Source organism: Paralichthys olivaceus, chromosome 11, assembly GCF_024713975.1.
Source record: "Paralichthys olivaceus isolate ysfri-2021 chromosome 11, ASM2471397v2, whole genome shotgun sequence".
Classification (NCBI taxonomy): Eukaryota; Metazoa; Chordata; class Actinopteri; order Pleuronectiformes; family Paralichthyidae; genus Paralichthys; species Paralichthys olivaceus.
In genome coordinates this window covers 1,835,519-1,859,357 of record NC_091103.1, presented here as the reverse complement: position 1 = coordinate 1,859,357, position 23,839 = coordinate 1,835,519, and the positions used below count along the sequence as shown (strand labels likewise).

Genomic DNA, 23,839 nt, shown 5'->3' with positions numbered 1-23,839 from the left:
AGCTGACGCCTCGCCCTGCCAACTGCTATCAGGTCTGCCAAACTCCTGATTGGGACTGTAGAAACACACACTGCAGTGGGGTGTAATAACAATGACCTCAGCTCGTTCAGTGATTGCAGAGCTCTGGTTTTGTAATGGGAGGGTCAGGCTGTTGAAAGAATGGTAACACCACTTTGGCTACTGGTTGTTCTGGCTAACTTAGAGATATGAATAATGAATAACTTGATGGAACCACGTTTGCATCACAGCAAAGTAAAGTCAGGCAAGGTTGAAGGAGGCATAGGAGTTACACAGTCTTACCTGCTGTTTGTGTCTCTGTTGACTTGTGATAATTTTACTTGGTTTGGAGCCAAGCTGAGTCTTGAGTCGAGAAAATTCAAAGTGCGACATGTGTGTAGAGATCAGAAGGTCATCACTGCACAAAGATTCTGCTCATAAAGTTGTCCCACTCAACCAGAACTAGTCATTCAGGGTATTTCAGTATATTCTGATATTAAATGGAATCGGAAATTGAATCGTGACCTTGGGAATCTGAATCAAATCGAAATCAGTGGCGATACCCAGTCCTGGATAAGAAAAGATTAATGTGTTTAAAGAAAACTGTCAAAGAAAAGGTTTAGGTGAGGTTCAGTTCCCAGGTGTTAGCCATGACTCTGGCTTGGTCTCCAGGACATAGTCTGGATACAGAGCCAGGATATGAAACAAGCCTTGCAGAAATGTTTCAAAACAATTTTAACTTTTAGTCAGTTTTGAGTTTTACTTTCGTTTCAAGGAGGTGTCACGTTTCTGAAGTACTTACGGATACCACAAATATTCAAACATGTTTTACATAAAGCAGTTGAAGCGCTGATTTGTTTGTGGGAGCTGAAGTCATGCTTGGCAACGTGTGTCCGTTTTTTCTCAACACTCTTGAGAACCTTTCCAAACTTGCGTGTTCATTGTGAAACAACGGCCATTTTGAGTCATAAAGCTGCTGCTCATGGGCGTCGTTTAAGGGCCCCGGTTGTAAAACGGTGTCAATCATTGCAACAGCTATTGACTTCACCACACCTTTTAACTCCAGCCCTTTGTGCTTGAGGAGTGGCTCCTCTTCAGTAAGAGAAGGTGACGTATTTATCAAGTACTCTGATTACATCTGAGTCCACGTTGATGAGCAAGAGGTTTGTCTTGTGCAGTGATTAATACATGTCTGCAATAAATCAGAGTATCTGTGTGTGGCCTCAAGCAGAGAAGGTGCTGTGTTACAATGACTTTTGTTAATTTAGTGTTGCCTCACCAGGATGCATCCAGTGACTCGGAACAACTTTAGGAAAGAAAGAAGGAAAGAAAAGGAGTTGATGTGTGGAAGCTTCAGCTTTGGGATATCAATGTTTTCCCTCGACCAAGTAGCTTATGATTTCACCCGTGTCCATCGGTTTTTCAGTTTGTCAGCAAAACCAATCAACATGTTTTCATGAAACTTGATGGGACATGGGCCAAGACAGGACTCATTAAATGTTCGGTCTGATAGGGACTAAGGGGCGGATCCAGGAAGTTTGCAGGACATTGCGGGTTTTTTTTTTTCCCACATTCTCCAATTTCCCAGGGAATGATTCGTGGATCTTGATTTGGATCTTTCTTCGAGGGTTTTTTTCTCAGCTTTACTCAACTGTACTAACTTTTGGCGTTGATCCTGAGCGGTGACTTCAGGTTTCTGTGGACTGAGTCCAGCAGCAGGTCTGAACTTGCCACGGCTCTATTACTGCTGGTCAGTGCTATTTTCAAAAGGCAAGTTGCAACCAGTATCATCACAGGCTCAGCACTGGAACGAATCAATGATGAAAACAATTGTTAATTTCAGCCCATAATTGTATTTTCTGTGTGAATATCTCATAATAATCTTTGTAGTCCAGATTTGCTGTCTGTGTGCAACTTGAACACAAATAAAGTTCTAATAAAGTTAACTTTGCCACCGTGACTCTGCTCAGAGGAAACAAACTGTGGGTGTGAAAACTTCAAAGTAGTGTCATACTTGTGTGTTGAACCAGAAAATGGAAAACATTTGTACACAGCACAGTCACTTCTCACCTCCGCAGGCTTTCAGCAGTTAGCACATTTCCCGCAGACCTCATTCAGTGTTCTACATGAGTCACCTCAGTGGTTTGAGGCCTTCACAAACTGTGTGTAGTTGATGCGTTGTTGGACAGGAGACTGCAGATCCCCAGGTGACTGGTTTTTACAAGTTTTCACCTCTTTGCTCAGGGGTTAATGTTTTACATCTTGTGCAGTTGGATGTATTCACTGCATTCCTTGAGAATTAACATGGACATCCTCCGCCCCCGCTGCTTCCTTTGCTGCGCCTCTAAAGACAGGAAGTGGATTAGTTGGCTGCTGATTGGCTGACAAGAAAAAGAAGTGATGGTGTGATATGAGAGAAACAGACGCGCAAACTGAGAGCGACACTAATGCCGCTGAAGCCTCTTGTGTGAATCTGATTGTTGTCTTGTAGTTTATCTCTTCACTGTGTCTTCGACCTGATTTATCATTTTCCTGTGAACTGCTCTTAAACGTTCTGTCTCAGGTTGTGACGTCTCTGAGTTCATATCGGTGTAGAAAAAACCCCATTAACCCCTTAAAATCTCTTCTTTGTGGCTCAACAGTAAGGACCATGGTGGAGATTAGACCTTAAAGCGAACCTGGGGTAGCTCAATCTCAAAAAGAGCACAGCTCTGCTGTGGTTTCCTGGTTAAACAACATATTTACTTGTGTATGGACTGAACACAGCAGCACAGTTAAAAAACAGCAGCACATATTTGAGTGCCAGTTGAGTGCCTGTATTTTATAGCTACAAGGATGTTTGTGGATAAGGTTTGATGTTGAGACTCTGCTGTTCAAATACCCTTTAAAATATTCTCGTAAATTTTTATATCAGATAATAACACTGTTAAAGGACTGTTAAAGGACTGTTAAGGACGTCTTGGAGGTGGACTTCCTCCAATGTGAAATAACCTTGACTTTTACCAGATGTCAGAGTCTCTTTACTTCGAGTAGACAGTTGTTTTATTAGAGGAGGATCCACTTCACCGTGCTTCAGCCAAATGTCCGAGAGGTACTGAGTTGCTAAACAACTTCTCAGAACAGAGATTTGAGGAAGGATACGCCACAAGTCTGCTCTTAGACGATCGGTTATTTTCTGGACGTCTTGAGCACTAACTGATCATTTCAGGAAAGTCCGAGCGACAGAGCTGAGCTGATCGAGATGAGGAAGAGGAGAGAGTGACAATGCACAAGAAAGGGAGTTCGCGGGAGGAACAACATAGCAGACATTCCTGACATCTCTGTCGTGTTTGACAGGGTTGGCGCTCACTCTTACCTCGTCCTGTCTTCCTGCTCTGTCGATTTGAAACGAAAAGAAAAAGTATTTATCTTGTTTTCCCAACTGATGTAAGCGTCTTTCACATCGTGCCAGCGGGTTGAGGCAACAATTCGATTCTTCTTTGGCAACAGTCAAACACATCTGGAGAGAAATAATCCATGACATTTGCATACAAATAAATCAGTTTGGCTTCTGTTTAATCCATTGTCATTAAACAATGGCTGTTTGTGTGTATTATATTTGTTCTTCATAATCCCATGAAGAGTCCGGGGGTCTCAATAAACCTCTTTACCCCCTCAGTCATCACAGCCCGGAGACATGAACTCATTTATCGGAGCAAACAAAGATTCATTATCTATACTGCAGCCGGTCACCAGGGGGCAATCAATACGATTTGGTTTCACTTTTTGTAAATTGTCATCTCCGGCTTTGACAATATAATAAACTGAGGATTGAGTTGTTTCAAAGACTTTTATTGGGGAGTGAATCCAATATTATAACATTTACTATAACAACATATTAAATAAAAAAAAAAGGTCAATTTTTCCTTATGTCATTAACAAAACCTAATGACAAAGACATTTATTATTTAACCATAACTTGACTACTATAGTTATACTACTATAAATAACTACAAATATACAGAAAACACAAATACAAGATATTTATAACATTATAATATTTATACATTTTTTTCTGCATTGCACCGATCTGGCTTTAGTTTCTTGTGGCAAAACTCTGTGTACTGTTTCAGCAAACTTCAGACCAATGTAGTGAGATGTCAGTCCTGCTCAGTCATGGACTAATGTGTGTCCACGCACAGTTACACAACACTGGAGCTGCAATGTGGAATAGAGCAATATGACCCAAAGTCTGCAGTAGTTTTTATTGACACGCAGCAGGAAGACATGGCCTCATGTAGAAATATACAAACACAGTGGGTTCAAGGCCAGAAAACACGCTGGCATTTCACTTTTTCTTATGTTGGACAGACCAGTAGATATGGGAGTGGTGTTTTTAAAATGATTTATGTGCCAAATGACTTCATGGCTGAAGTTTGACTCGCTGCAAGTAGAAAAAAAAACCCTGGATGGTTTGAATTCCCACAGTTTTCGTTCTTCTATCAATGAGGTAGAGTTTAAAGACATCATCACAATAGTAAACCAGAAATAAGAGAGAGATGTATTAGATGTATTATTCTGAACGTCAGCATTCAGTTATATCTGAAGAATTAGACTCAAGTTTCTCTTTTGAGTGAGAAGATCTGAGAAGTTGTAATATTCAGTCAGTGTGTATTTAAAACCTGCATCCTCCTTTTATAAGAGGACCGTGCTAATCCTAAAATAGGAATGCACACACACACACACACACACACACACACACACACACACACACACACACACACACACACACACACACACACACACATATTGAGAGAGGCCTCGGTCAGCGGGGGTGCAACCCGACCCTGTTGGACTCTTTGAGGAACAAAGACAGGAAGAGGCATAAATAAATGAACAAATAACCACATCGCTTGACACTTTACTCCCTCCCTCCCTCTCTCCTCCCCCTCCCTCCCTCCCTCCCTCCTTTATTTCCTCTCTTTTCTCTTCACCTCTACGTCTCCTCATTAAGCGGCTGCTGCTGACTGGTTGATCTTTTTTAGAATTTACAGAAGGCGATGAAATGTGTGAAAGTGAAGTTTTTCTGTGACTGTGTCAGGGAGCAGCAGCCTGTGTGTGATAAATGTATTCCTCTGTGGTGGGTACAGTAATGTGACATGTGTCATGTAAGCAGTCCTCTCTGCTTACCTTGTCTACCCCCCCCCCCCCCACACACACACACAGACACACAGTCCTCTCCTGTGTCGAACTCGGCCATCTGACGGTTTTTGGTTCCATCCTTAGTTTCTTGTAGAAGAGCAAACTTCTAAACCTGTTTTTCACTTGTCTTAAAAGCGTTTCTCCCGTTTTCATTTCGTATTCATCGTTTCATGTTGCACTCATTTATAAACATCCTCCTCTTCATGAGCTTCTATCTTTCATCTTCCCAAACAAATTTATCCCACGTTCATCATTTACTCTCCTCCAAGGCTGCAGAAAGTTGGATTGAGAAGTGAGTAGGTTCTGTGTCCTGTTAGTTTGAGTGCATGTTTTTCTTCGCTCGGCCTCAGAGCTCCTCTTCCTCTGTTTCTGTCAGCTGCTATATTAAAGCTCCTGAGAGTTGTGTCCGGCTGGACGCAGTCTATGGAGCCCGTTGAAGACTGTCTGTGTTGAGCTGTTGTCTCACATAATGGTATATCTGAGGGGCATTAGGCCAACCAGCAAGTACACAGCAATTACATGTTGTGTCAGCTCCCTCTGGGAGCTGTGTGTGCACGGTGGTGAGAGATTGTCCCCATATTATAGCTCTGCCTTACTGACTACCTGTCAGCACAAGAAGCAAGAGGGAGGCTTCCTCTCTGTGTGTCTGTGTGTGCGTGCACATATGTTAATGATCACATGTCCAGACTTGAGAGGATAATGAGACCAGAACAGCCTCTGCTCCGTCTTTCCTCCATCTCCTCCTCCTCACCGTCGTCTTTACTCATGATCAGTCGTCCTCTGGCGACCAGTAGTATTCTGGACATGAACGTCTTGACCAGCTTTTCTTCTCTCTGTAGAACCACTACACTGGGCTTCAACTCGGCCTACCAGCTAATCTTCATCATTAATCATTTTAAAGATGCTGCCGGTTTCCTGTGTTTGATTATTTGTTGTTTGGGAGAACAGCTGTTCTCTTACTTAACCCGAGCATTGGGTCTTTCAGTTGTCAAACACAAACACACATGCACTCATGTGCCATGAACCCTCTCAGGTCCTTCTCCCTGGGGGATGGTGTTATATTCCTGCTCTACAGTAGCAGGCTGCATATTCAGTTACATCACTGCAGTGGAATCTAGAGGGCAGCTTGTTTTTGTGATTGTGTGTTTTCATTGTGGCTCTAAATTCATGTTGGTTATGAAAAGGAACCAAAGGAAAGGAGTTGACATAATGCTACTCTGTGTTTTTTGACTCTGGAGTTAATGAGTCCATTTAAATTTTTAAAATGTTAGTGACTTAGTTACATGCCTGAGGTTAATGGATTACACTCAAGGTTATACATCCAGTATGTACATGCAGGAACTGTATGCAAGTATCTTCAGATCCTTTTTCAGACATGAACTCCAGAGAACGACATCAATTCTTCTGCAGAGATCAGTGTCAGTCCTTATCACCACCAGATAGTTCTTTTTGTATTTATAAGTTTTGCATCTGTCCAGTGTCAACGTCATCGTGGTGAATCTTCTGGAGGATCTCCTGCTGTTTTCTCTCAGAACTCGCTCTGACATTATCAGGAATTTTTACCAGGGGACTGGCAGGACAATGTTCAGAGCCTCTCCCTCAGACGTTTAAGATCTCACACACAGCCCCTCCGGAGAAGGTCAGGAGATTATCCGAAGTTCAGTGCAAGTCTGAAAGCAGCTTGTGTGTTGCTACTGTGTCGCACACCACAGCCGTTTTTTAATTGACGTTGCTCTAAGAATAGACGGCCTTGTGTTAGACCAGACCAGACTAGTTACTGTGCTTTATTCATGGGGCCAGACCAGCTTGGTTTTGGCTCAGCTAAGTTTGGTACAGCTGGTCCAGTTTAGTATTTAGGCTTTGTCCAAGTCCCTTGAGGTTATACCTCCTGCCAGCACCGTCCACATATAACTGCTTTTACTAGAAATGTAATTCTGCTCCATTCCAGCTGGTGTTTGAAATTTGCTTTTTCATTCTCTGACGCTATAGTGTGTCACACCTCTGCTTCATACTAATGTCCATATTTATATGGACGTCGGTTATTGCTCTTTGTCCTGCTGTGCCAGTGGAGCTAAAGGGATTTACATGCCCTCAGTCTTCCTTGATAACTGCCATTGTTACTGATAAAAAAAGATAACACCTAGCTGATATTACACAGAACACTGCGAGCAGCATTTTTTGTTTGCAGATATGAAAACTTTAATTTTACAGAAAAAACAATGCAGAAATTGTTTATTTTCTTAGAATCTATATATATATTGAGTATCATTCATAGTTACTCATATTGAAGTTTATGGTTTAATTCTAAAATGTAAAACCTCAGTTACATTTCTTTGTCACGTGTATATGTGAATTCGACACATCTATTAGTATTGAAAATCTTTACCCCCCAACTCTCTTTGTTTCTTTCTCTCTAGCGTTTTTTCTTACGTGTGATATTTTCAGTTTTACCAGGTAATTGCTGCCTAATTGAACAACTTAGACTCAGCAGGAGCACCGACATCATCACGTCTCAGCAGCAAGCCTTGTCATGTCATAGACTCTCCACGTAGCAGTTAATTACATGCGTTTGTCCAGAGCCCAGCGCCACCACCACCTCTTTTTCCACCTGTTTCAGTTCCCCTTGTTACAAGTCTCTACCTGTCTGTGTGAACGCCTGTTTACCTGCTGACGGCAGCTTCTGCAGAGGCAGGGTTTGAGAGAGTTAATCTAGACTGTGTGAAGAAGCTCTGTGGGTCTCTGTATATAAACGCCGTCAATAAGATTTGTGGCTTGAATAGAGTTGTATTTGTTTTCTGCAAGTCCTCAAAAATCCATATATGTTGGGCTCTACTTTTAAACTTTTGATGGGAAGAAGTGTTTTAAAAGTACAGACAGTTCATGGTTTGGCATGAAGTTTGATGTGCTTGTGTGTGTGACGTAGAAAGAAGTGACTATCTGCCACCGAAACAACAGACTGTCAGTGTGTAGAGTTGCTTCAAGAGTGAGCTCATCAGCGTGAGCAAGAAAAGAGGGTGTGTGTGATCGACAAATGGCACAAGCCCTGCCGACGTCATGCAGAGGATGCAAGGCCGTTGAGCAGAAACATTGTGTTCAACCTGGCTCATTCTTTCCAGGTACAGAAAGACACCGTTGTCTGTGTGTGTCTGTGTGCACATTTAGGTTTACATGCAAATACAATCACCACGGTGTGCACTCGGTCTGAACATCCCCTTGCGTTGGAAAATGGATATGAAGATATAGTTTGCATATAAGCAGGCCTGTAATGTAATCTAAGTGAGCTATACAAAGATATCAGGTGCGTGTGTGCGTGCGAGAAAACAGATCAAACATCTGACCCCAGTAGACCCCATTACGCTTCCTCTCGTTTCCACACACTTGAGCAGTAAAGCGGTGAGGACACTGTTGTATATCTGCCACAGGAGGAGACATGTTTGACAACCTAACCCAGCGTTTTCACATCTGTAAGCCCACGAGGGTCTGTGTGGACACTGGTACCAACTGTCCTTGAGCTGAAAGACAAAAATGGACACTGAATCTGAATAGAGAATGTTTGGAGCTCTGCCAGCTGCCCTCATCTCTACACTTCTATATTTAAAAGAATACAAAGAGAACAGCAGACAAAGCAGCTCTTCTTCTTCTTGCATGAGTATATAGGCATCTGTATGGAACATGTCCTCCGTCAGAGTATAATATAAAAATGTCTGTGGTGTCCGCAGCTGTCAGTGTTTGTGTCCATGATGAAACATAACTGAGGCCTTAACAGCTTCCAGACGTACTCCCAGGACAACAAAGAGTTCTACACTCTTCCGACCTGAACTGAGCTGAACCTTCTCCACCGATCATTTGTAGAAGAGACACATCAGCATGATACCTGCTGCTTTGATGAAGACTCCCCTCATTGTTTTATGGACAATCACAGAATCAGTGGAAACTTATTGAACTACATTTGTGAGGTTAACGAGCAGCTTAGACAGAGGACCTGAATATTTCACCCAAACATAGCATGGAAATGAGCTAAAGTCACCCCCTCACATCTATTTATTCAATATGAGTAATTTCATTCATTCACTTGTACCATATTTATCATTTTATTCTTGTATTTGTGTGTATATATATATTTGTATATGTGTATATATATATAACTTTAGATGGCTTTTTATACCTACTTAGAAAACCCATAGCATTCTAAATTACAATCTTAAAATGCATACAACGTAATTTAGTTCTACTTTGCACTTGTTTCATGTGTGGTCAATGCGAAAGTGAATCTTGAACCTTGACTTTGTTTTATGAACGCCACAGTTAACGTGAGGTATTTTCAGACATGCGTCGAGCGTGCAGGAGGCAGGACATGACCTCAACTCAAGTATTTGACCTCATGGTCAAAAGTTCTTCTTTCCAAGTTGAAGTCTTTTTTCGCATACTACTTCAGTGGTTCCTCTTTCTCACCCTTCCTCCCGTCCTGCACAGACAAGATCTCTCCAGCTATTTATTATAATAAAACAAAAGTTTGGGACGTTTGTGACATCACTAGAAAGTAGTTGTTTCTCTCTACTTAACTCACAGTTAGCAGATTAATCCCATTTGAGGGTTTCCTGGTATTAAATCCAAGATTTCCAAACATTGAAGTGTGAAATGATCACAATAAGCTTCAAAACACATTTCAGGGTTAAACCGTGTCAGGCCTGAGGTCAGATTGTCGTCCTTGTTGATGCATGTAGTGGTAATAACGGAGGATTTTCTTCACTGTGGCTACACATGTTATGTAATACACACAAGAGGATGAGAGCACAGGCTTCATGCCTAAAATGTAAACCTTCTTAACACATCCAGCCTCTCTTTCTCTCTCTCTGTGCCACACGGACGTTTAGCTTGTTATCTTTGTCCTCGGCTCAGGTCACAAATCCTCTCATCTGATCTGATCTGTGTGGTCAACACAGAGCAGCAGCATGCACAAGTTTAACAGGCTTTAACTGGCAGAACTCGCTCTGAGTCCTGATTAGAGGGACCACTTTTTCATTTATTATTGTTAATTCACCAAGAGGAATACCTTCAGAGTTAAATGTGCAACACAGCTGTCATCATGGATGCTTCAACCTAAGAATAATTAAATACAGAATGGAAAACTAAGGCTCTGTTAGGAGCTGGCATTAACGTGTGTCTCTGGTGATCCAATCACAAACAGCTCTAGTTATGTCGTTTCACACTGTCATTAGGAAGAAATGAGATTTTAACCATTTGAAAAATTAAATATGCAGCAGTTGATGTTTGTATTGTGGCAGGAAAGATATTTTGAACAGGGTCTAATGTTGACATTTGTATTTTAAACTAAGTTATATAAGAGGCAGTGAGCTAGAGGATTTTAAAATGTTTCTTGTGCTATCAAGTTTTATAGACTTAAATCAAGACGCTGTTTATTTCCCTTGTAGAGAATTAAGTGGTGTTGATGTAAACAAGACACTATATCAGCTCTTCTCTCAACATGTTGGAAGATCATTATTGTTTGTGTGAAGGACACAGCATCATGATTCACTCTCTATCTGAGCACTACTCTACCAGCAGCAGCGCCACACCTAGTTGTCCCTGAATGACACGAGGCAGCCCGGTGCATGCTGGGTTTCCTTGATACACAAAACCATACTTGACAGATTTCAAAAGAGCAAAGGTTTTTTCTTTCTTCTTCCGTGTTGTCAGACTCTTGGCAGCGTTCACTGCTCCTTTAAGCTCTACTAAGTGCGAGCTGGAGTGTCCTTGAGCAAGGCAGAGAGTGTTTAACGGCGTCATAGTCGAACCGGTGAGCTGGACCGAGGGGATGAAGCAGTATTAGTTGTGTAATCTGTAGCATGTTGTGTTGCACAGAACACTAAGATCTCAGTGTCTCTGCAGGTCTCAACCTGCTGCTGTCACCAGACTCACCACTCCCAGTGTCACTGACTGTTTCACATTCCTAAGCTTCTTAAATCTAAAGCTTCCCACCGTGCAGGAGCCTTTTGTGTTCTGCACTTTACTCCCCACGCTGTGACCACAGTTTTGATAGATCTTAATTGCAGTTAGGTAGTAAGTATAAGTTATTCTGGGATTATGATATTCCTTCATATCTGTCGTCCTTGATGGTTTTAAATTTCATTATTTTGATCTTAAAAAGTCTTCAACTTGTTGAAACCTGCAGAATCGCTGTTAACGTCCTGGATAGAAAATGCACATTAAGTATAAGAAAGAAGGAAGATTTGCACTAAATCTTTCTAAATATATCACAACCTAGATCTGTTTTATTCAGATATTCATGGTGTTCATTTGAGAGATGGCCACAATGCCTCCATATCATGAAATGTCTTGTTGGTTATGAATCTTGATTCAGATGTTGAAATGTGTTTTGGGGAATGAAATGACCTTTGAATATGAACGTGTTGTTGATGATCACGGACTGAAGGTCTTTGCTCCAGTGATCAATGTTTGAATCAGTGACATTGATGAATACGTCTTCACTCCGCTCGGTGCTAAACTAAGCTCCAACTCCCTGTCTTTGCTCTGCCACTTCCTGCTGCATTGTCCGTAACTCTGTGAGGGAGGTGGGAGTGTGTGTGTGGGAGAGGGGGCATTGTCTTTCCGCTCTCTCCCCTCTTGCCCCCCTAACTTTGAATGTCTGTTTGTTTATGTGAAATGTATCTCTCCCCCTCCTCCCCCTCCTCCTGTGCCGGTCCAGTCTCAGTTCAGGGAGGGAGCTCTATAATTGTGTGTGTCGGGTGAGTTGGGGGTTGGTATCGGTCTAGGGGAGGGTCACAGAGTGAGGGGAAAACGGGCCGAGGGATAGTGAAGGGTGCTATTATCCACGGGGCTCAATGGGAGCTTTGTGCCGGCAGCCGTGGTGGGACGGTGGGGAGAGGGGCCGGGCAGCGAGTCGCACCCAGTCGTAATGTTTATGAACGCACCGCGCAGGAGAGAGAGGGAGAAGAGGAGGTGTGAGGTTGAAGTGGATTGCTCCTTCTTCACATCTTTAACTTTCATTAGTGATCTCTCACTCAAAGCTGTTGTATCCAGTCTCAGTTCACACTCACTGTACCGTACAGTTCCTTCTGGACCAGTTCCCCTCATCCTCACTCCGACACATTATCAACTTGTCTGTTTCTTTTAGAAGTTGTTCAGCCTATCAACTTTCAGACAATTGTGACAAAAGCCCATTTTTATATTTTTCCCTGAGCACGAGCTGACAAACATATTGAATTTTATCACGGACAGAAGGCCGAGAGTCCGAAGGTTCTCTTGGAAGAAGTTGTCGTCATTAAATGTTCTGCGTTCCTGTGAGATGATTATCATAGATTAAACTAGTATCACTCTGTAGAGCTCATATCTAGGTTATTTCCTGGGTGTTGTTGGAAATCTGTTCAAACCAGATAAAACAAGTCATTTGTGTCTTTGGTATTTTTAAAGTCGTCCTCTTGCTGGGAAATGAACTCCACTCTTCCTGTTTCCTCTTCCCTCCTTCCTGTTTCCTCTTCCCTCCTTCACGTGATGGACGCTGCCTCTCAAAGCTCGTCTTATATTTCAGCTGTCGCTAATGTTTGTGAATTGAAAAGCACAAGATTTATCCCTGTAGTTTATGTTAAAAATTCAAAAGCGAAAACATTATTTTGATCTGTTTGTGTTGATGATCATTGATGGTAGCTTCACTGACAGTGCGGATATTTGAACATGTATTTTCTGGTCAGATGTTTCCCTTAAATGATCTGACAAGTCATAAAAATGGCTGCAAGTGTTTGTGGCACTCTGGCGGATGATGTGCCATGAACTGAGATCTTCTCTGGAGAGTGGCGTGACAGAGCTCCCCCGCCTCCCTGCAGTCTCGTGCCTACCTCGGTGCCACGAGCTTCTTCAAAATAAAATAATTCAAAACACATTTGTGAGGAATGTTTGGGAAACCAGAAGCATAAAAACACGGGATTCCAACCAGCTATTGATGTGTGTGATTTTGTGCTGGTGTGTGTGTGTTTCCCAGATGTCTTGTGTTTGTGATTTGGTGCACCATTCTGATATTTAATTACATGTGTCACAGATGTTTGTCGGTTTGATTCCCCTCTGGTTTTCAAATCATGGCCGAGATCTTTCTTTTGGCTTCTCAGGATTAATGGCAGTGTCTCTCAACCTGTGGGTTATGCTCGGGTAGTTTCTGATGTGACAGAGGGACTGTTTCTTTTTTCTGTGTGGGAATGAGTCCCGAGATTAAACAAAGGCTGGATTTATTTACCCTGTTTTTATTGAAATAGTTTCAGAGGACGAATGTAAAGAAACGTGTGGCGATGAAATGTAGTTTGACATGTAGGTGTGTCTGAAAGAGGTCCTTCACTATATTTTCATTGAATGGTTAAATTGTGCTATGTTAGTTCTTACTGTACGTGTTGGTATTGTTTTCTAACTTCTGTCTCCTCCCATTTTGTCCTGCTACTTCCTGTCTTATCAAAGCAGCTCCTGACTTCCCTTCCTGCCCATTGAATTTCATTTTCTTTGATTCTCGACTCAAAGTGGTTTATTATTGTAAAAAAGCTGGGAAAACATTCAGACTCAGTTTGTGTCTTGTTTCTGTCTCCTGCTCAGACATTCACGGCTTGGTGCAACTCCCACCTACGGAAGGCCGGCACGCAGATCGAGAACATCGAGGAGGACTTCAGGGATGGGCTCAAACTCATGCTGCTGCTGGAGGTCATCTCAGGTAACGCATGTGCACAACCTCAAAGTCGACAGGAAGTCAGGCTCGGCCAAAAAACGTTTTCAATTAAACTAGCAGGCTGTGATGATGTTTGATTAATGCTCGTTTCAGAACAGAGGCCGCAAATGGAAAACTGTCCAGCCCACCACACACACACACACACACACACACACACACACACACACACACACACACACACATGCACTCATCCCAGGCAGAGGGAGAAATGTCTTCATATGTTAAAGATGTACAACATCTCTGCCTCTTGCAGGGTGTGGTCACTCAGTTTCCAGCCTCTGAATTTAAAAACACACCCTGCTCTACATCTGTCAGTGTATACGACCGAGTTCCTCTCGAGGTTTCTCGTGTTTATTTGGAGGTTGCAGCGGACAAAGCTGTTCCCGTCGGCTCAGCAGATAATTTGAACTGCTGTCAATAATGAAATCTGGATGTGCATGCAGCCTTTTTCTCAGTCACTTCAGTTTTTTCTGCTGTGAGTGACGCTGACGTCGCTGCTAACTGACTGACGTTCTGCTGAGCCTGTGGAAACACAGCAGGAGCCAACACACTCACTTTTTGTTTGCCCCCCCCCCCCCAGGCGAGCGGTTACCCAAGCCCGAGCGAGGCAAGATGAGGGTCCACAAGATCAACAATGTGAACAAAGCCCTGGACTTCATCGCCAGCAAGGGAGTGAAACTGGTCTCAATCGGAGCAGAGGGTAAATACGCATTCGTGCCTTCGTGCATAAACGCACTCGTATAACAAAGACCCTGAAAAAACACTGAACCAAACACATCTAATAGATGTGCTAAAATGTTGAAACACTCAAATGTCCCAACATCTACGAGTGGATATTAACATCTCATTCATCCATCTTTACCTTTCTTATAATAACAAAAAGAGACATTTAGTGATTTTCAGTTTTCATACTTGTGGCGAGTTTAGAATCCACACTTGACTTTTGGATCTAGAGAGCCCGGCTGAACATCAACTCAAACTGAACGACATTTCAAAACTTTCGTCCAAACCCAGTGGGTATCCACTCTCTAATAAATGTAATAAAAATCTTTATTTGTATTGCACTTATGAAAACAACGTCACAAGTTGCTTCATAAAAAACTGTATAAAAAATGACATAAAAACAAATCAAAATAATCACAAGTATAAATAAAAGAACAATCAGGGGATGTGGTCCAATAAAAGTACATTTTAAGCTACTTCCTCAGACCAGAGCCTCAGAGTTCATATTTTACGACGAGTCTCTGTTGACAGTGAGTGTAACTGATGAACTGGAAGATAAAGCAGGTGAAAGTTTGTCGGTGTGTTTGAGCTAAAGCTAGTTTTGTAAATGTTGATTTTTCACCTTCACAGAGCACAAAGTTGATTCATACAGCACAGAAAATTATTGAATTAAATATGTTTCACATGTAATTATGATTAAGTAAAGCTGAGGGTTTTTTTTATATCAAGATTTAGTTTATTTCATGTGAAATCGTTTTTTTAAAAGCTCCACTTTCCCTGAAAATCCTTGAGATTCAGCTGCTCTTGTGTGGGTGTGTTGGCGTTATTAAACGAAAGAGCAGATGCACGACTGTAAAACAGCAGTGACACTCAAGATGCATGTTCCACTGTGTCTCTATGAAACTGAAGAGAGTTATTTTTTTGTGCAGAAATTGTGGATGGAAATGCGAAGATGACCCTGGGAATGATCTGGACCATCATCCTCCGCTTCGCCATCCAGGACATCTCTGTCGAAGGTAAACCGTCCACAGGTTTCATGTTGCAGCAACACGTTCAGAACCGACAGCAGTTCGGTGCCTTGCTGAAGGGCACAGCTACAGCTTGAGTGGCAGCCAGGGTTTTTAAGATGTATTAGCTGTCAGAGGGCAACCAGCATCTTTGGTGTTTACTCACACATTGTCGATGCATTGTGGGAAATAGAGTGGAAGTAACAAGGCTAAAGACAGACAGACACACACACACACACACACACCCACCCCAATGGAAAATTAAGGTCTGATTCATTAAGAATAATGATGATGTGAAACTACTCATTTAAATACAACAGTATTATTAGAATTGTGATTATTATTACAAAAACCCAACAGCTGTGAAATAAGTGCTGTAAAGTTCTGTTTCAACCTTATCTAGCGTCAAAAAAAGGAAATTGGAATTCACTTATAATCCAGTTCCATGTGTTTCTCATGAGACCAAATCAGCATGAAACATTCAATTAAGATTTGATTTTGCAAAATTAAAGTGCGATGATTTAAAAAGATCCTATTGCTTTTATGACTCATGTTAATTAAACTCAGTTTCAACATCAAAACAATGTTCAAGGTTTTGATTTCAAAGTAATGACTTTTAAAACGCACTTTTCAGATAAGAATAATAATAATGATGATGATGATGATGATGATGATGATGATGGTGTGTTTCTCTTCTCCAGCTTCCAGAATGTTTTGAGTCTGTTTATTTTGTGTGGATGAATCATGACACAGTTTAAGCTGTGATGAGTCTAATTAAATCTGTCTGTGTTGCATTTCCGCTGGTGGGTGTCGGCCACTACACTGAATCATATTTGTTGTTTTCCTCAGCGACTGATATTTTTCTGTAGTAAAAGACAACAACATCAACAACAGTTTATATTTAGCACAGTCGGTCTGTTCTGCTGCCGTTGATGGAATCAAATAATCCAAACGCACGAGGAGACGTTTCTCCAGAGTAGAGCAGCTGTGACCTTTCCTCCTCCTGACCTTCTCCCGTGTTTCCTCTCCTCTACGTCTTCCTCATAGAGACCTCTGCGAAGGAGGGTCTTCTCCTGTGGTGCCAGAGGAAGACCGCCCCTTACAAGAATGTCAACGTGCAGAACTTCCACATTAGGTAACACATTCTTTTTTTTTTTTTTTTAAGGGTCACAAGGGTTATTCATGGTTGAAAGCTGGCGACTGTGTACTGCGAGTTTCTCATGGGAGAGTAAAACTCTAAGTCTGTTATTGTTCTCTGCAGCAATGATGTAGTAACTGACTTATTTAAAATATGTTTAAAAAAGATTCTGAAGCTTTGGTCTGTGAAACACAAAGTATTTATGTATTTACTAACACTCAGTCTTTACTGTGTGTTAGTAAATACATTTTGTGTGTATTGATGTGTTCAGGTGCTGCTGAATGAAATCTCAGACATGTTGAAGGTAAACTGTAATTCTGTAGAAAGATCGCCCCCTGGTGGATTAACTGGAACATGTCTCGCTGCTCTGTCAGGTTGTCAGAAGGCCTCTGTTAGACACCACATGTGCTTCCAAATGGAAAAGAATAATAGAACTGTGACAGATTATGGTGTAAGTCATGTCAAGTTGTAGAAGTATTTTATACTGCACACACGATGGTCAGGTTATACGCAAATACTTTTAAAGTGTTATACGTTCTCTCCTTGATTGCTTCATATCCGTCAAGACTCGACTGCTAGCAGTGAATGCAAAGTGTCGCTAACACTTACTGTCGGTAACACTTTGTCGTCGCTGCAAATAATCCATGCTCTTATTTTCACCGTCGCTGCTCCTCTTTCATAGTATTTGCTGTAACTAGGCAACCAACTGCAGAGGGTCTGTGTTTTCACGTGTTAGTAGCAGCAGTTGTGCCTGCGTGTAATTTCATGAGTTCTGTTGTGTTTATAGTCACTGGTTAAAGTGTGTTTTGTTATAAACCAGAGACGCTCAGTAAATCTGTTCTTTGTCTCACAGCTGGAAGGACGGTCTCGCCTTCAACGCTCTGATCCACAGACACAGACCCGATCTCATCGACTACGAAAGCCTCAGGAAGGTACGCACGCACTCGCAAGCACACAAACCCGATTTATGACTTACACTATTGCTGATCGTTTCTCGCTCAGCACATTTGTGGTCCTCTGACACTGCGATTGGTTGTTTAGGACGACCCAGTCACTAATCTGAACAACGCCTTCGAAGTGGCTGAGAAGCACCTGGACATTCCTAAGATGTTGGACGCAGAAGGTACGTTTGAGCTTGACTGTGACGCTGTTTATAACTTATTTTGTTTTGTAAATGATCCTGCGTGTGTTCTGTAATTGGGTTGAACGATAAATCATCTTGTAAATATTCTGACAGATATTGTGATCCAGATTTCATTTGGACCAGGGCTCCACACAAACATGTTCTCTTTTGTTTGGAGAAACTTCAATTTATCGAACTTGGTCATAATGTGATTGTGATAATATTTAGATTTATTGCGCAGCCCTATTACTTTACGCTACACTGAATGAAAACTGTTATTTATCAGCGACTGGCTGTATTTACATGCACACAAGAAGGTGACTGTTTCATATCAAGAACAACAGTAAACAATCGTTAACACTCAAACAGCTGTGATTCACATTGTTTCGTTTATATTCGACTAAAACATGAAATCCATTAAGATCCATATGTTGTGATATAAATAACTGAAACTGCATCAAATCCTCTATGAAGCAATAATGTTCATAATTACTGATTTCTTTAACAATCAGTGAAATCAGCGTCCACTGTTTTGCCACAGATTCACAATAATCCTCCGGTCACAGTGTTGATGTGCACGTGATCGTAGCTGCTTGATTTTCAAATGCACTGTTGACCCTGTTACTGTTCATGAGCAGCAGAAGAGAAGATGTCGTCTCAGAATCGATGGAGCCTCCGTCCCTTCGTTTCACTCTAACTCCTCTGTCTCCTTTGATGCTTTGGATTGAACAGTTTGTGTAATAATCTGAACGTCTGTGTCTGTGTGTTCCGTGTGTGGGTCTGACTGATGTGAGCACTGACACCTCCTGAGCACAAGTGCAAAACTTCCACACAGCTAATATATTTTATAACATATACATTTATATATAATAAATAATAATATACACACAGGAAACTGCAGAAGTCATCAGACTCTCAGGATGCAGTCGGCACATATAAGGCTGCCGTATTTCGCTTATCACTCTCGTCCAGTTCCGCTTTCTGCGTTACTCTTTAGAAAACCCACTTCACCACAGGAAACAGCACAACCTCAGAGTTGCGTTGTACACGGCTGTCGTCAGTCGGAGCTGATTTCTCAGTTCGATTGAATTCATTTCTTGAAGAGTCCAACACATGAAGCAAATCATCCAGTGAGCTTCACCCGCAGGACGGTACCAATAAAGGTCACGTGACACCGTCCACATAAAGCACGTTTATATTTTTCTAAACATGCACGTGTCGGACCCTTGTGTGCACAGTCGTGTTGATTGATTGTTTCCTCTTCTGTCTGTTCTCACTGTTTGTTTGTGAATCGTGCGTCGTCCTGATCGGCTGTTGTCGGCGACAGTAGCTTGTTTCATGTGTCTGTCAGCCTGTATAATACGACTGTATGTTTCTACGTGTTGTGTATAATCCTGTGTCCTCTGTCTCGCCTGTGTATGTATGTGTTTATAACCACGGTCTGCCCCCCCCTCCCCTTGTAGACATTGTGAACACTGCTCGTCCAGATGAGAAAGCCATAATGACTTATGTGTCCAGTTTCTACCATGCCTTCTCTGGAGCGCAGAAGGTACCCGCTGACCCTCGACCTTTAACCCTCTGTTACTAACAAGGCGCTGCTTCCTGTCCAGCATGGCCTCGCCCTCTCTCTCTCTCTCTCTCCACAGCGCTGCTACGACCTGGGCCTCAACAACGACACTGGATGTGTTGGGACACAAACACACATGTACACACACACAAACAGTTTGCTGGTGAAAGCAGTAACTCTTCAGTTTGTTATGGTCGTGTGACGTGTTGTCATAGAAACGGGTCGAGACCGTCAGGATGATTTGACTGAGTGAAATCAAAAGGATCTGGAACATAGAGATAAATAATTTGAGTTTCTGATGGAAACATAACATGAGCCTCTTGTTTCATTTGAATAATTGTAGATGCCTGGAGATGTAAAGTTGATAATTGCTAAGAATTGGAGCAAAGATCGGAGAAGTGTTGTCAGGTTTCATTCAGAGCTATGAATCTGTAACAACGCTCTGATCCGCTCCTCTTCATTAAGAAGGAAAGACGTGATCAGTGAATCCACCTGCTGCTGAGAATGTTTCTTAAAACTCTCAGATCAGACATTATACTTAAAAGACTCTTTCATCATCTTCTGTACTTCTCTTGTCTCCTCCTCTCGTCTTCTCACCCTCCCATCTATTGTTTCTCTCCTCCTCTGCTTCAACACCTCCTCTCATATTTTTCCCTCACCCTCTCCGCTCCCTGTAGGCCTCCGACAGGAAGCCAGTGGATGCGTCTCTTGTTTTTCTGTTCCTCTAATTAATTTTCTGGCTCTTCCAGACAGTGTTTGTGTTTCTCTGCAGTCCCATGAGAGAACGTGTGTGTGTACCTGTGTGTGTACCTGTGTGTGTACCTGTGTGTGTACCTGTTTGTGTACTTGTTCCATCTACAACTTGTCCTTCATTATTTTTACATGAAATCAGAAGCTGCAGAGAAAGTCTGTTTAAAAATACGTGTACTGTAAAATTAGAACCAGTCTTTAATCTGCAGACTTACTGCTTTTACCAGCTTTATTCTTTATTTACCTACATCACACAAACACTCAGACACATTAACATTTATTCAACGTCTGCGGCCGTGTTGGTTTTTTCATCTTGTTAATTTGAGAACGTTTAAATTAGACCTGCACTGAGACCCTGACACTGTCTCAGTGCTCTTCCAGCTGCAGTGTCTTTAATTAGGAATAAAAAACACAAATGAATAAAAGCCTAAGGGTTTTCTCTTCTATAATTCATTTTAATTGACCTTTTATAAAATCTCTTCGAAGATATAACGTGTAATTCTTAAAGTGAATGGCCTCAGTGCAGTTATGATTTGTATTTGTCATCTGCTAAATGAACCAAATGAAAATGACCTGCTTCAGAGTTGAATAAACCGTTCGAGTGAATTCACCCTGACACAGATTTAATGAGCCTGATTTACCAGCTGATGTGTTTGTGTCCCAACCTCGACCCAGCGGCTCCAGTGTCCCTCCACTCTCTGTCCCCTGCTGTCCCCCCATCACGCCCCACCTTCAGCATTAGTGTGCCGGAGGTTGTTGGGGCGTGTTACAGGGAGAACCTGGATGTAAAGAGGGAGCCACTCTCTCCCCTCTCGCTCTCACCTCCTGTGGGGGCCGAGAACCCTGTAGCTTTGGGTAACTTTGGCTTCACTCTGTCTTTCTCTCTCTGTCGACCTCTCTCTCTCTCTCCTGCTGGGTGATGTGTAGACATCGTGGGTACGCTGCGGCCAGATGAGAAGGCCATAATGACCTATGTATCCTGCTTCTATCATGCCTTCTCTGGTGCACAGAAGGTGAGCGCCTCACGCTTCAGACTCACACTAACACGTCTCTGCTGCCAAATCTACAAAACCTCCTGTAAAGAAACATCAAGGTTCCGATTAGTTATATGTTTATATGTTTATGCAGCGTAACAGTGAGGGGCCACTTCAGAAACTCCTGATAGACAGAGTTTTAATTCTGGAGCTAACACAACCAGCTTAACTTCTCATTTGATCCAAGCGTAGATTAATTCTGATTATTCCAAACACTGTTATGGTCAAAGATGCTCTTCAGTGTCATTTAATGAACTCAGGGAAATATTTGGAGATCAGGACGATTACAGGAACTCTGGTGCTTCTGTTTCAGACTTTTGGACATCAGCTGTGTTTCCCCCGACAAAGAGATTAACTTTATGGTCTGGATGTAAATTTAATACATTAATCACCACACAAACAGAGAAATGTGTAAAAACAACATTGAGATGATTCTTTTTACTGAACTCATGTGATTTGGGGAAACCAGGCCTGTTTGGTGGAAACACTAGTTGATGTCTCCAGTTTCTTTTCAGCTATTAACACTTTTCAACTCTAAATGTTTTTGTTATATGATGTGATTCATTTATGTCGTGTGAATTTTAAATTAAAGACTTTTTTTTAAGGCAGAAGATTAAAACAAACGCTCCCAAAAAATTAAGATTAAACCAAAACTGTTTATTGTGCAGAATATATATCGACTGTAATTAGAGTGTGTGTACTGTGTTTTATTTCCAGTGGTACTGTGGTAGTGTAATATCCTAGGCAGACGTTCTGATGTGGATGGCAGCTCTACATGAACCTGTAACTAGACGTGTGGACTGACTCCTGAGCTGTGACAGGAGACGCATGAAGCTTTAAAACACACACATTGATTCAGGCACTTTTAACTAACCCATCAGCAGCTGGAGCATGTTTATATCAGTCCGATTAAATTAGCTTTTGTGTTTCTGCACTTTTATAATATTGTGTTTGGGTTTATTCAGATTCACTGCCTGTGTGTGTGGAGTGTGTACGCACAAACCTAGACATGTTTGTTTTTAGTTCTTAGTTGTGGTAATAAAAACTCAGGTTCAGCTACTAATGAATCAATAGACTATTCATGTGAAGTGGCTTTGAAGTGCAGCATCGTGTTTTGATACGTAGCCACAGTGAATGCTCTCACTACGCTTTGGGCACAGCGATGACGGTGTTCTGTTAAACCACCGTGAGCGCCGCTCATCACTCTGTTTCCTGATAGGCTGAGACAGCTGCAAATCGTATCTGCAAAGTTCTGGCTGTCAACCAGGAAAACGAGCAAATGATGGAGGACTACGAGAAGCTGGCCAGTGATGTGAGTAGAGCGCACGCAGAACTTTTTTAAGTTGTCCATCGCTGACCACCTGGTTATTTGGACTGACGTGTTTTTCCCTCGTCTTCCCTTCTGCCTCCAGCTGCTGGAGTGGATCCGTCGGACCGTCCCCTGGCTGGAGAACCGAACCCAAGAGAAAACTGTAAATGACATGCAGGCAAAACAGGAGGACTTCAGAGACTACCGCTGCGTCCACAAACCACCAAAGGTTTGAATGAACAACTGGGTTTCATTGTTTTTGTCATTTTCTGAGGATGGAGATTTTTTGCCTCCTCTGCTGAATGTGCTCACGAACGCTGAGTCGACTTTTTCTGTTCATGTCTTCAGGTCCAAGAGAAATGTCAGCTGGAGATCAGCTTCAACACTCTGCAGACGAAGCTGAGGCTCAGCAACCGACCTGCCTTCATGCCATCAGAAGGACGCATGGTGTCTGTATGTATTCAGAATTTATAGAACTTGTTTTTTTTCATATAAAAAAAATATTTACATCCTTTCCTGCACAATGCGTGGTAGACGGGTGGTGTTGTACCGTTAACATCAGTAATAACCTGCTGTTTGCTCTCAGGATATCAACGGAGCGTGGCACACTCTGGAAGGAGCAGAAAAGGGCTACGAGGAATGGATTCTCAGTGAGATCAGACGTCTGGAGAGACTCGAACATCTGGCCGAGAAGTTCCACCAGAAGGCTGCCATCCACGAATCCTGGACCGATGGTATGTAAAGCAAACATGATCTTTGTTCAAGTCAGTTTCTATAAGAGAGCAGGGGATATTGTTAAACGCTAGTTTACCACCGACAGTATTTTTTCAGCCTCTCTTTAACTTCTGTGCAGCATTTAAGAGACTTAGCGAGTCATCCAGTGAATTAATGAGGTTCATGTGAATGCAGGTAAGGAGGCCATGCTGACCCAGAAAGACTATGAGACTTCCACCCTGTCAGAAGTCAAGGCTTTGCTAAGGAAACATGAGGCCTTTGAGAGCGACCTGGCCGCCCATCAGGACAGAGTGGAGCAGATCGCCGCCATCGCACAGGAGCTCAAGTAAGGAGGGAGGAAAAAAGTCTTTAAGCTGAGGTCAACTCTCTGAGCCAATGAAATGTCCACCAGATATCAGATCAACTCCAGAGACTCTGCTGTATTAAGTTGATCTCTCAGCGTCGTGCTGCGTCCAAGCCTGCAGCTGCCTGTGCACATCACAGACGTTACCCTGCTGACAGGATGACTTGACCGCGGGGAGCAGCGTGAAAACGAGGAGCTGTCATTCTGACA

The 23,839-nt window shown here is 42.3% G+C and overlaps 1 protein-coding gene across 9 annotated transcripts in view; it reads left to right on the top strand.

Moving 5' to 3' along the window:
- actn4 (actinin, alpha 4) overlaps positions 1-23,839 on the top strand; it is a 51,095-nt gene that overhangs the window by 19,431 nt on the left and 7,825 nt on the right. For 5 of the 9 annotated variants that reach the window (XM_069533840.1, XM_020103967.2, XM_020103965.2 and 2 more), the window contains exons 2-13: positions 13,771-13,885; positions 14,481-14,600; positions 15,553-15,639; positions 16,678-16,765; positions 17,622-17,700; positions 17,810-17,891; positions 19,355-19,440; positions 22,462-22,554; positions 22,655-22,780; positions 22,900-23,004; positions 23,138-23,285; positions 23,461-23,611. In XM_069533840.1, coding sequence (XP_069389941.1) covers positions 13,771-13,885; positions 14,481-14,600; positions 15,553-15,639; positions 16,678-16,765; positions 17,622-17,700; positions 17,810-17,891; positions 19,355-19,440; positions 22,462-22,554; positions 22,655-22,780; positions 22,900-23,004; positions 23,138-23,285; positions 23,461-23,611 — 1,280 coding nt within the window. Of the gene's footprint in view, positions 1-13,770; positions 13,886-14,480; positions 14,601-15,552; positions 15,640-16,677; positions 16,766-17,621; positions 17,701-17,809; positions 17,892-19,354; positions 19,441-21,135; positions 21,222-22,461; positions 22,555-22,654; positions 22,781-22,899; positions 23,005-23,137; positions 23,286-23,460; positions 23,612-23,839 lie in introns of all 9 variants that reach the window. The other 4 variants (XM_020103966.2, XM_020103964.2, XM_069533839.1 and 1 more) reach the window with 1 other exon arrangement.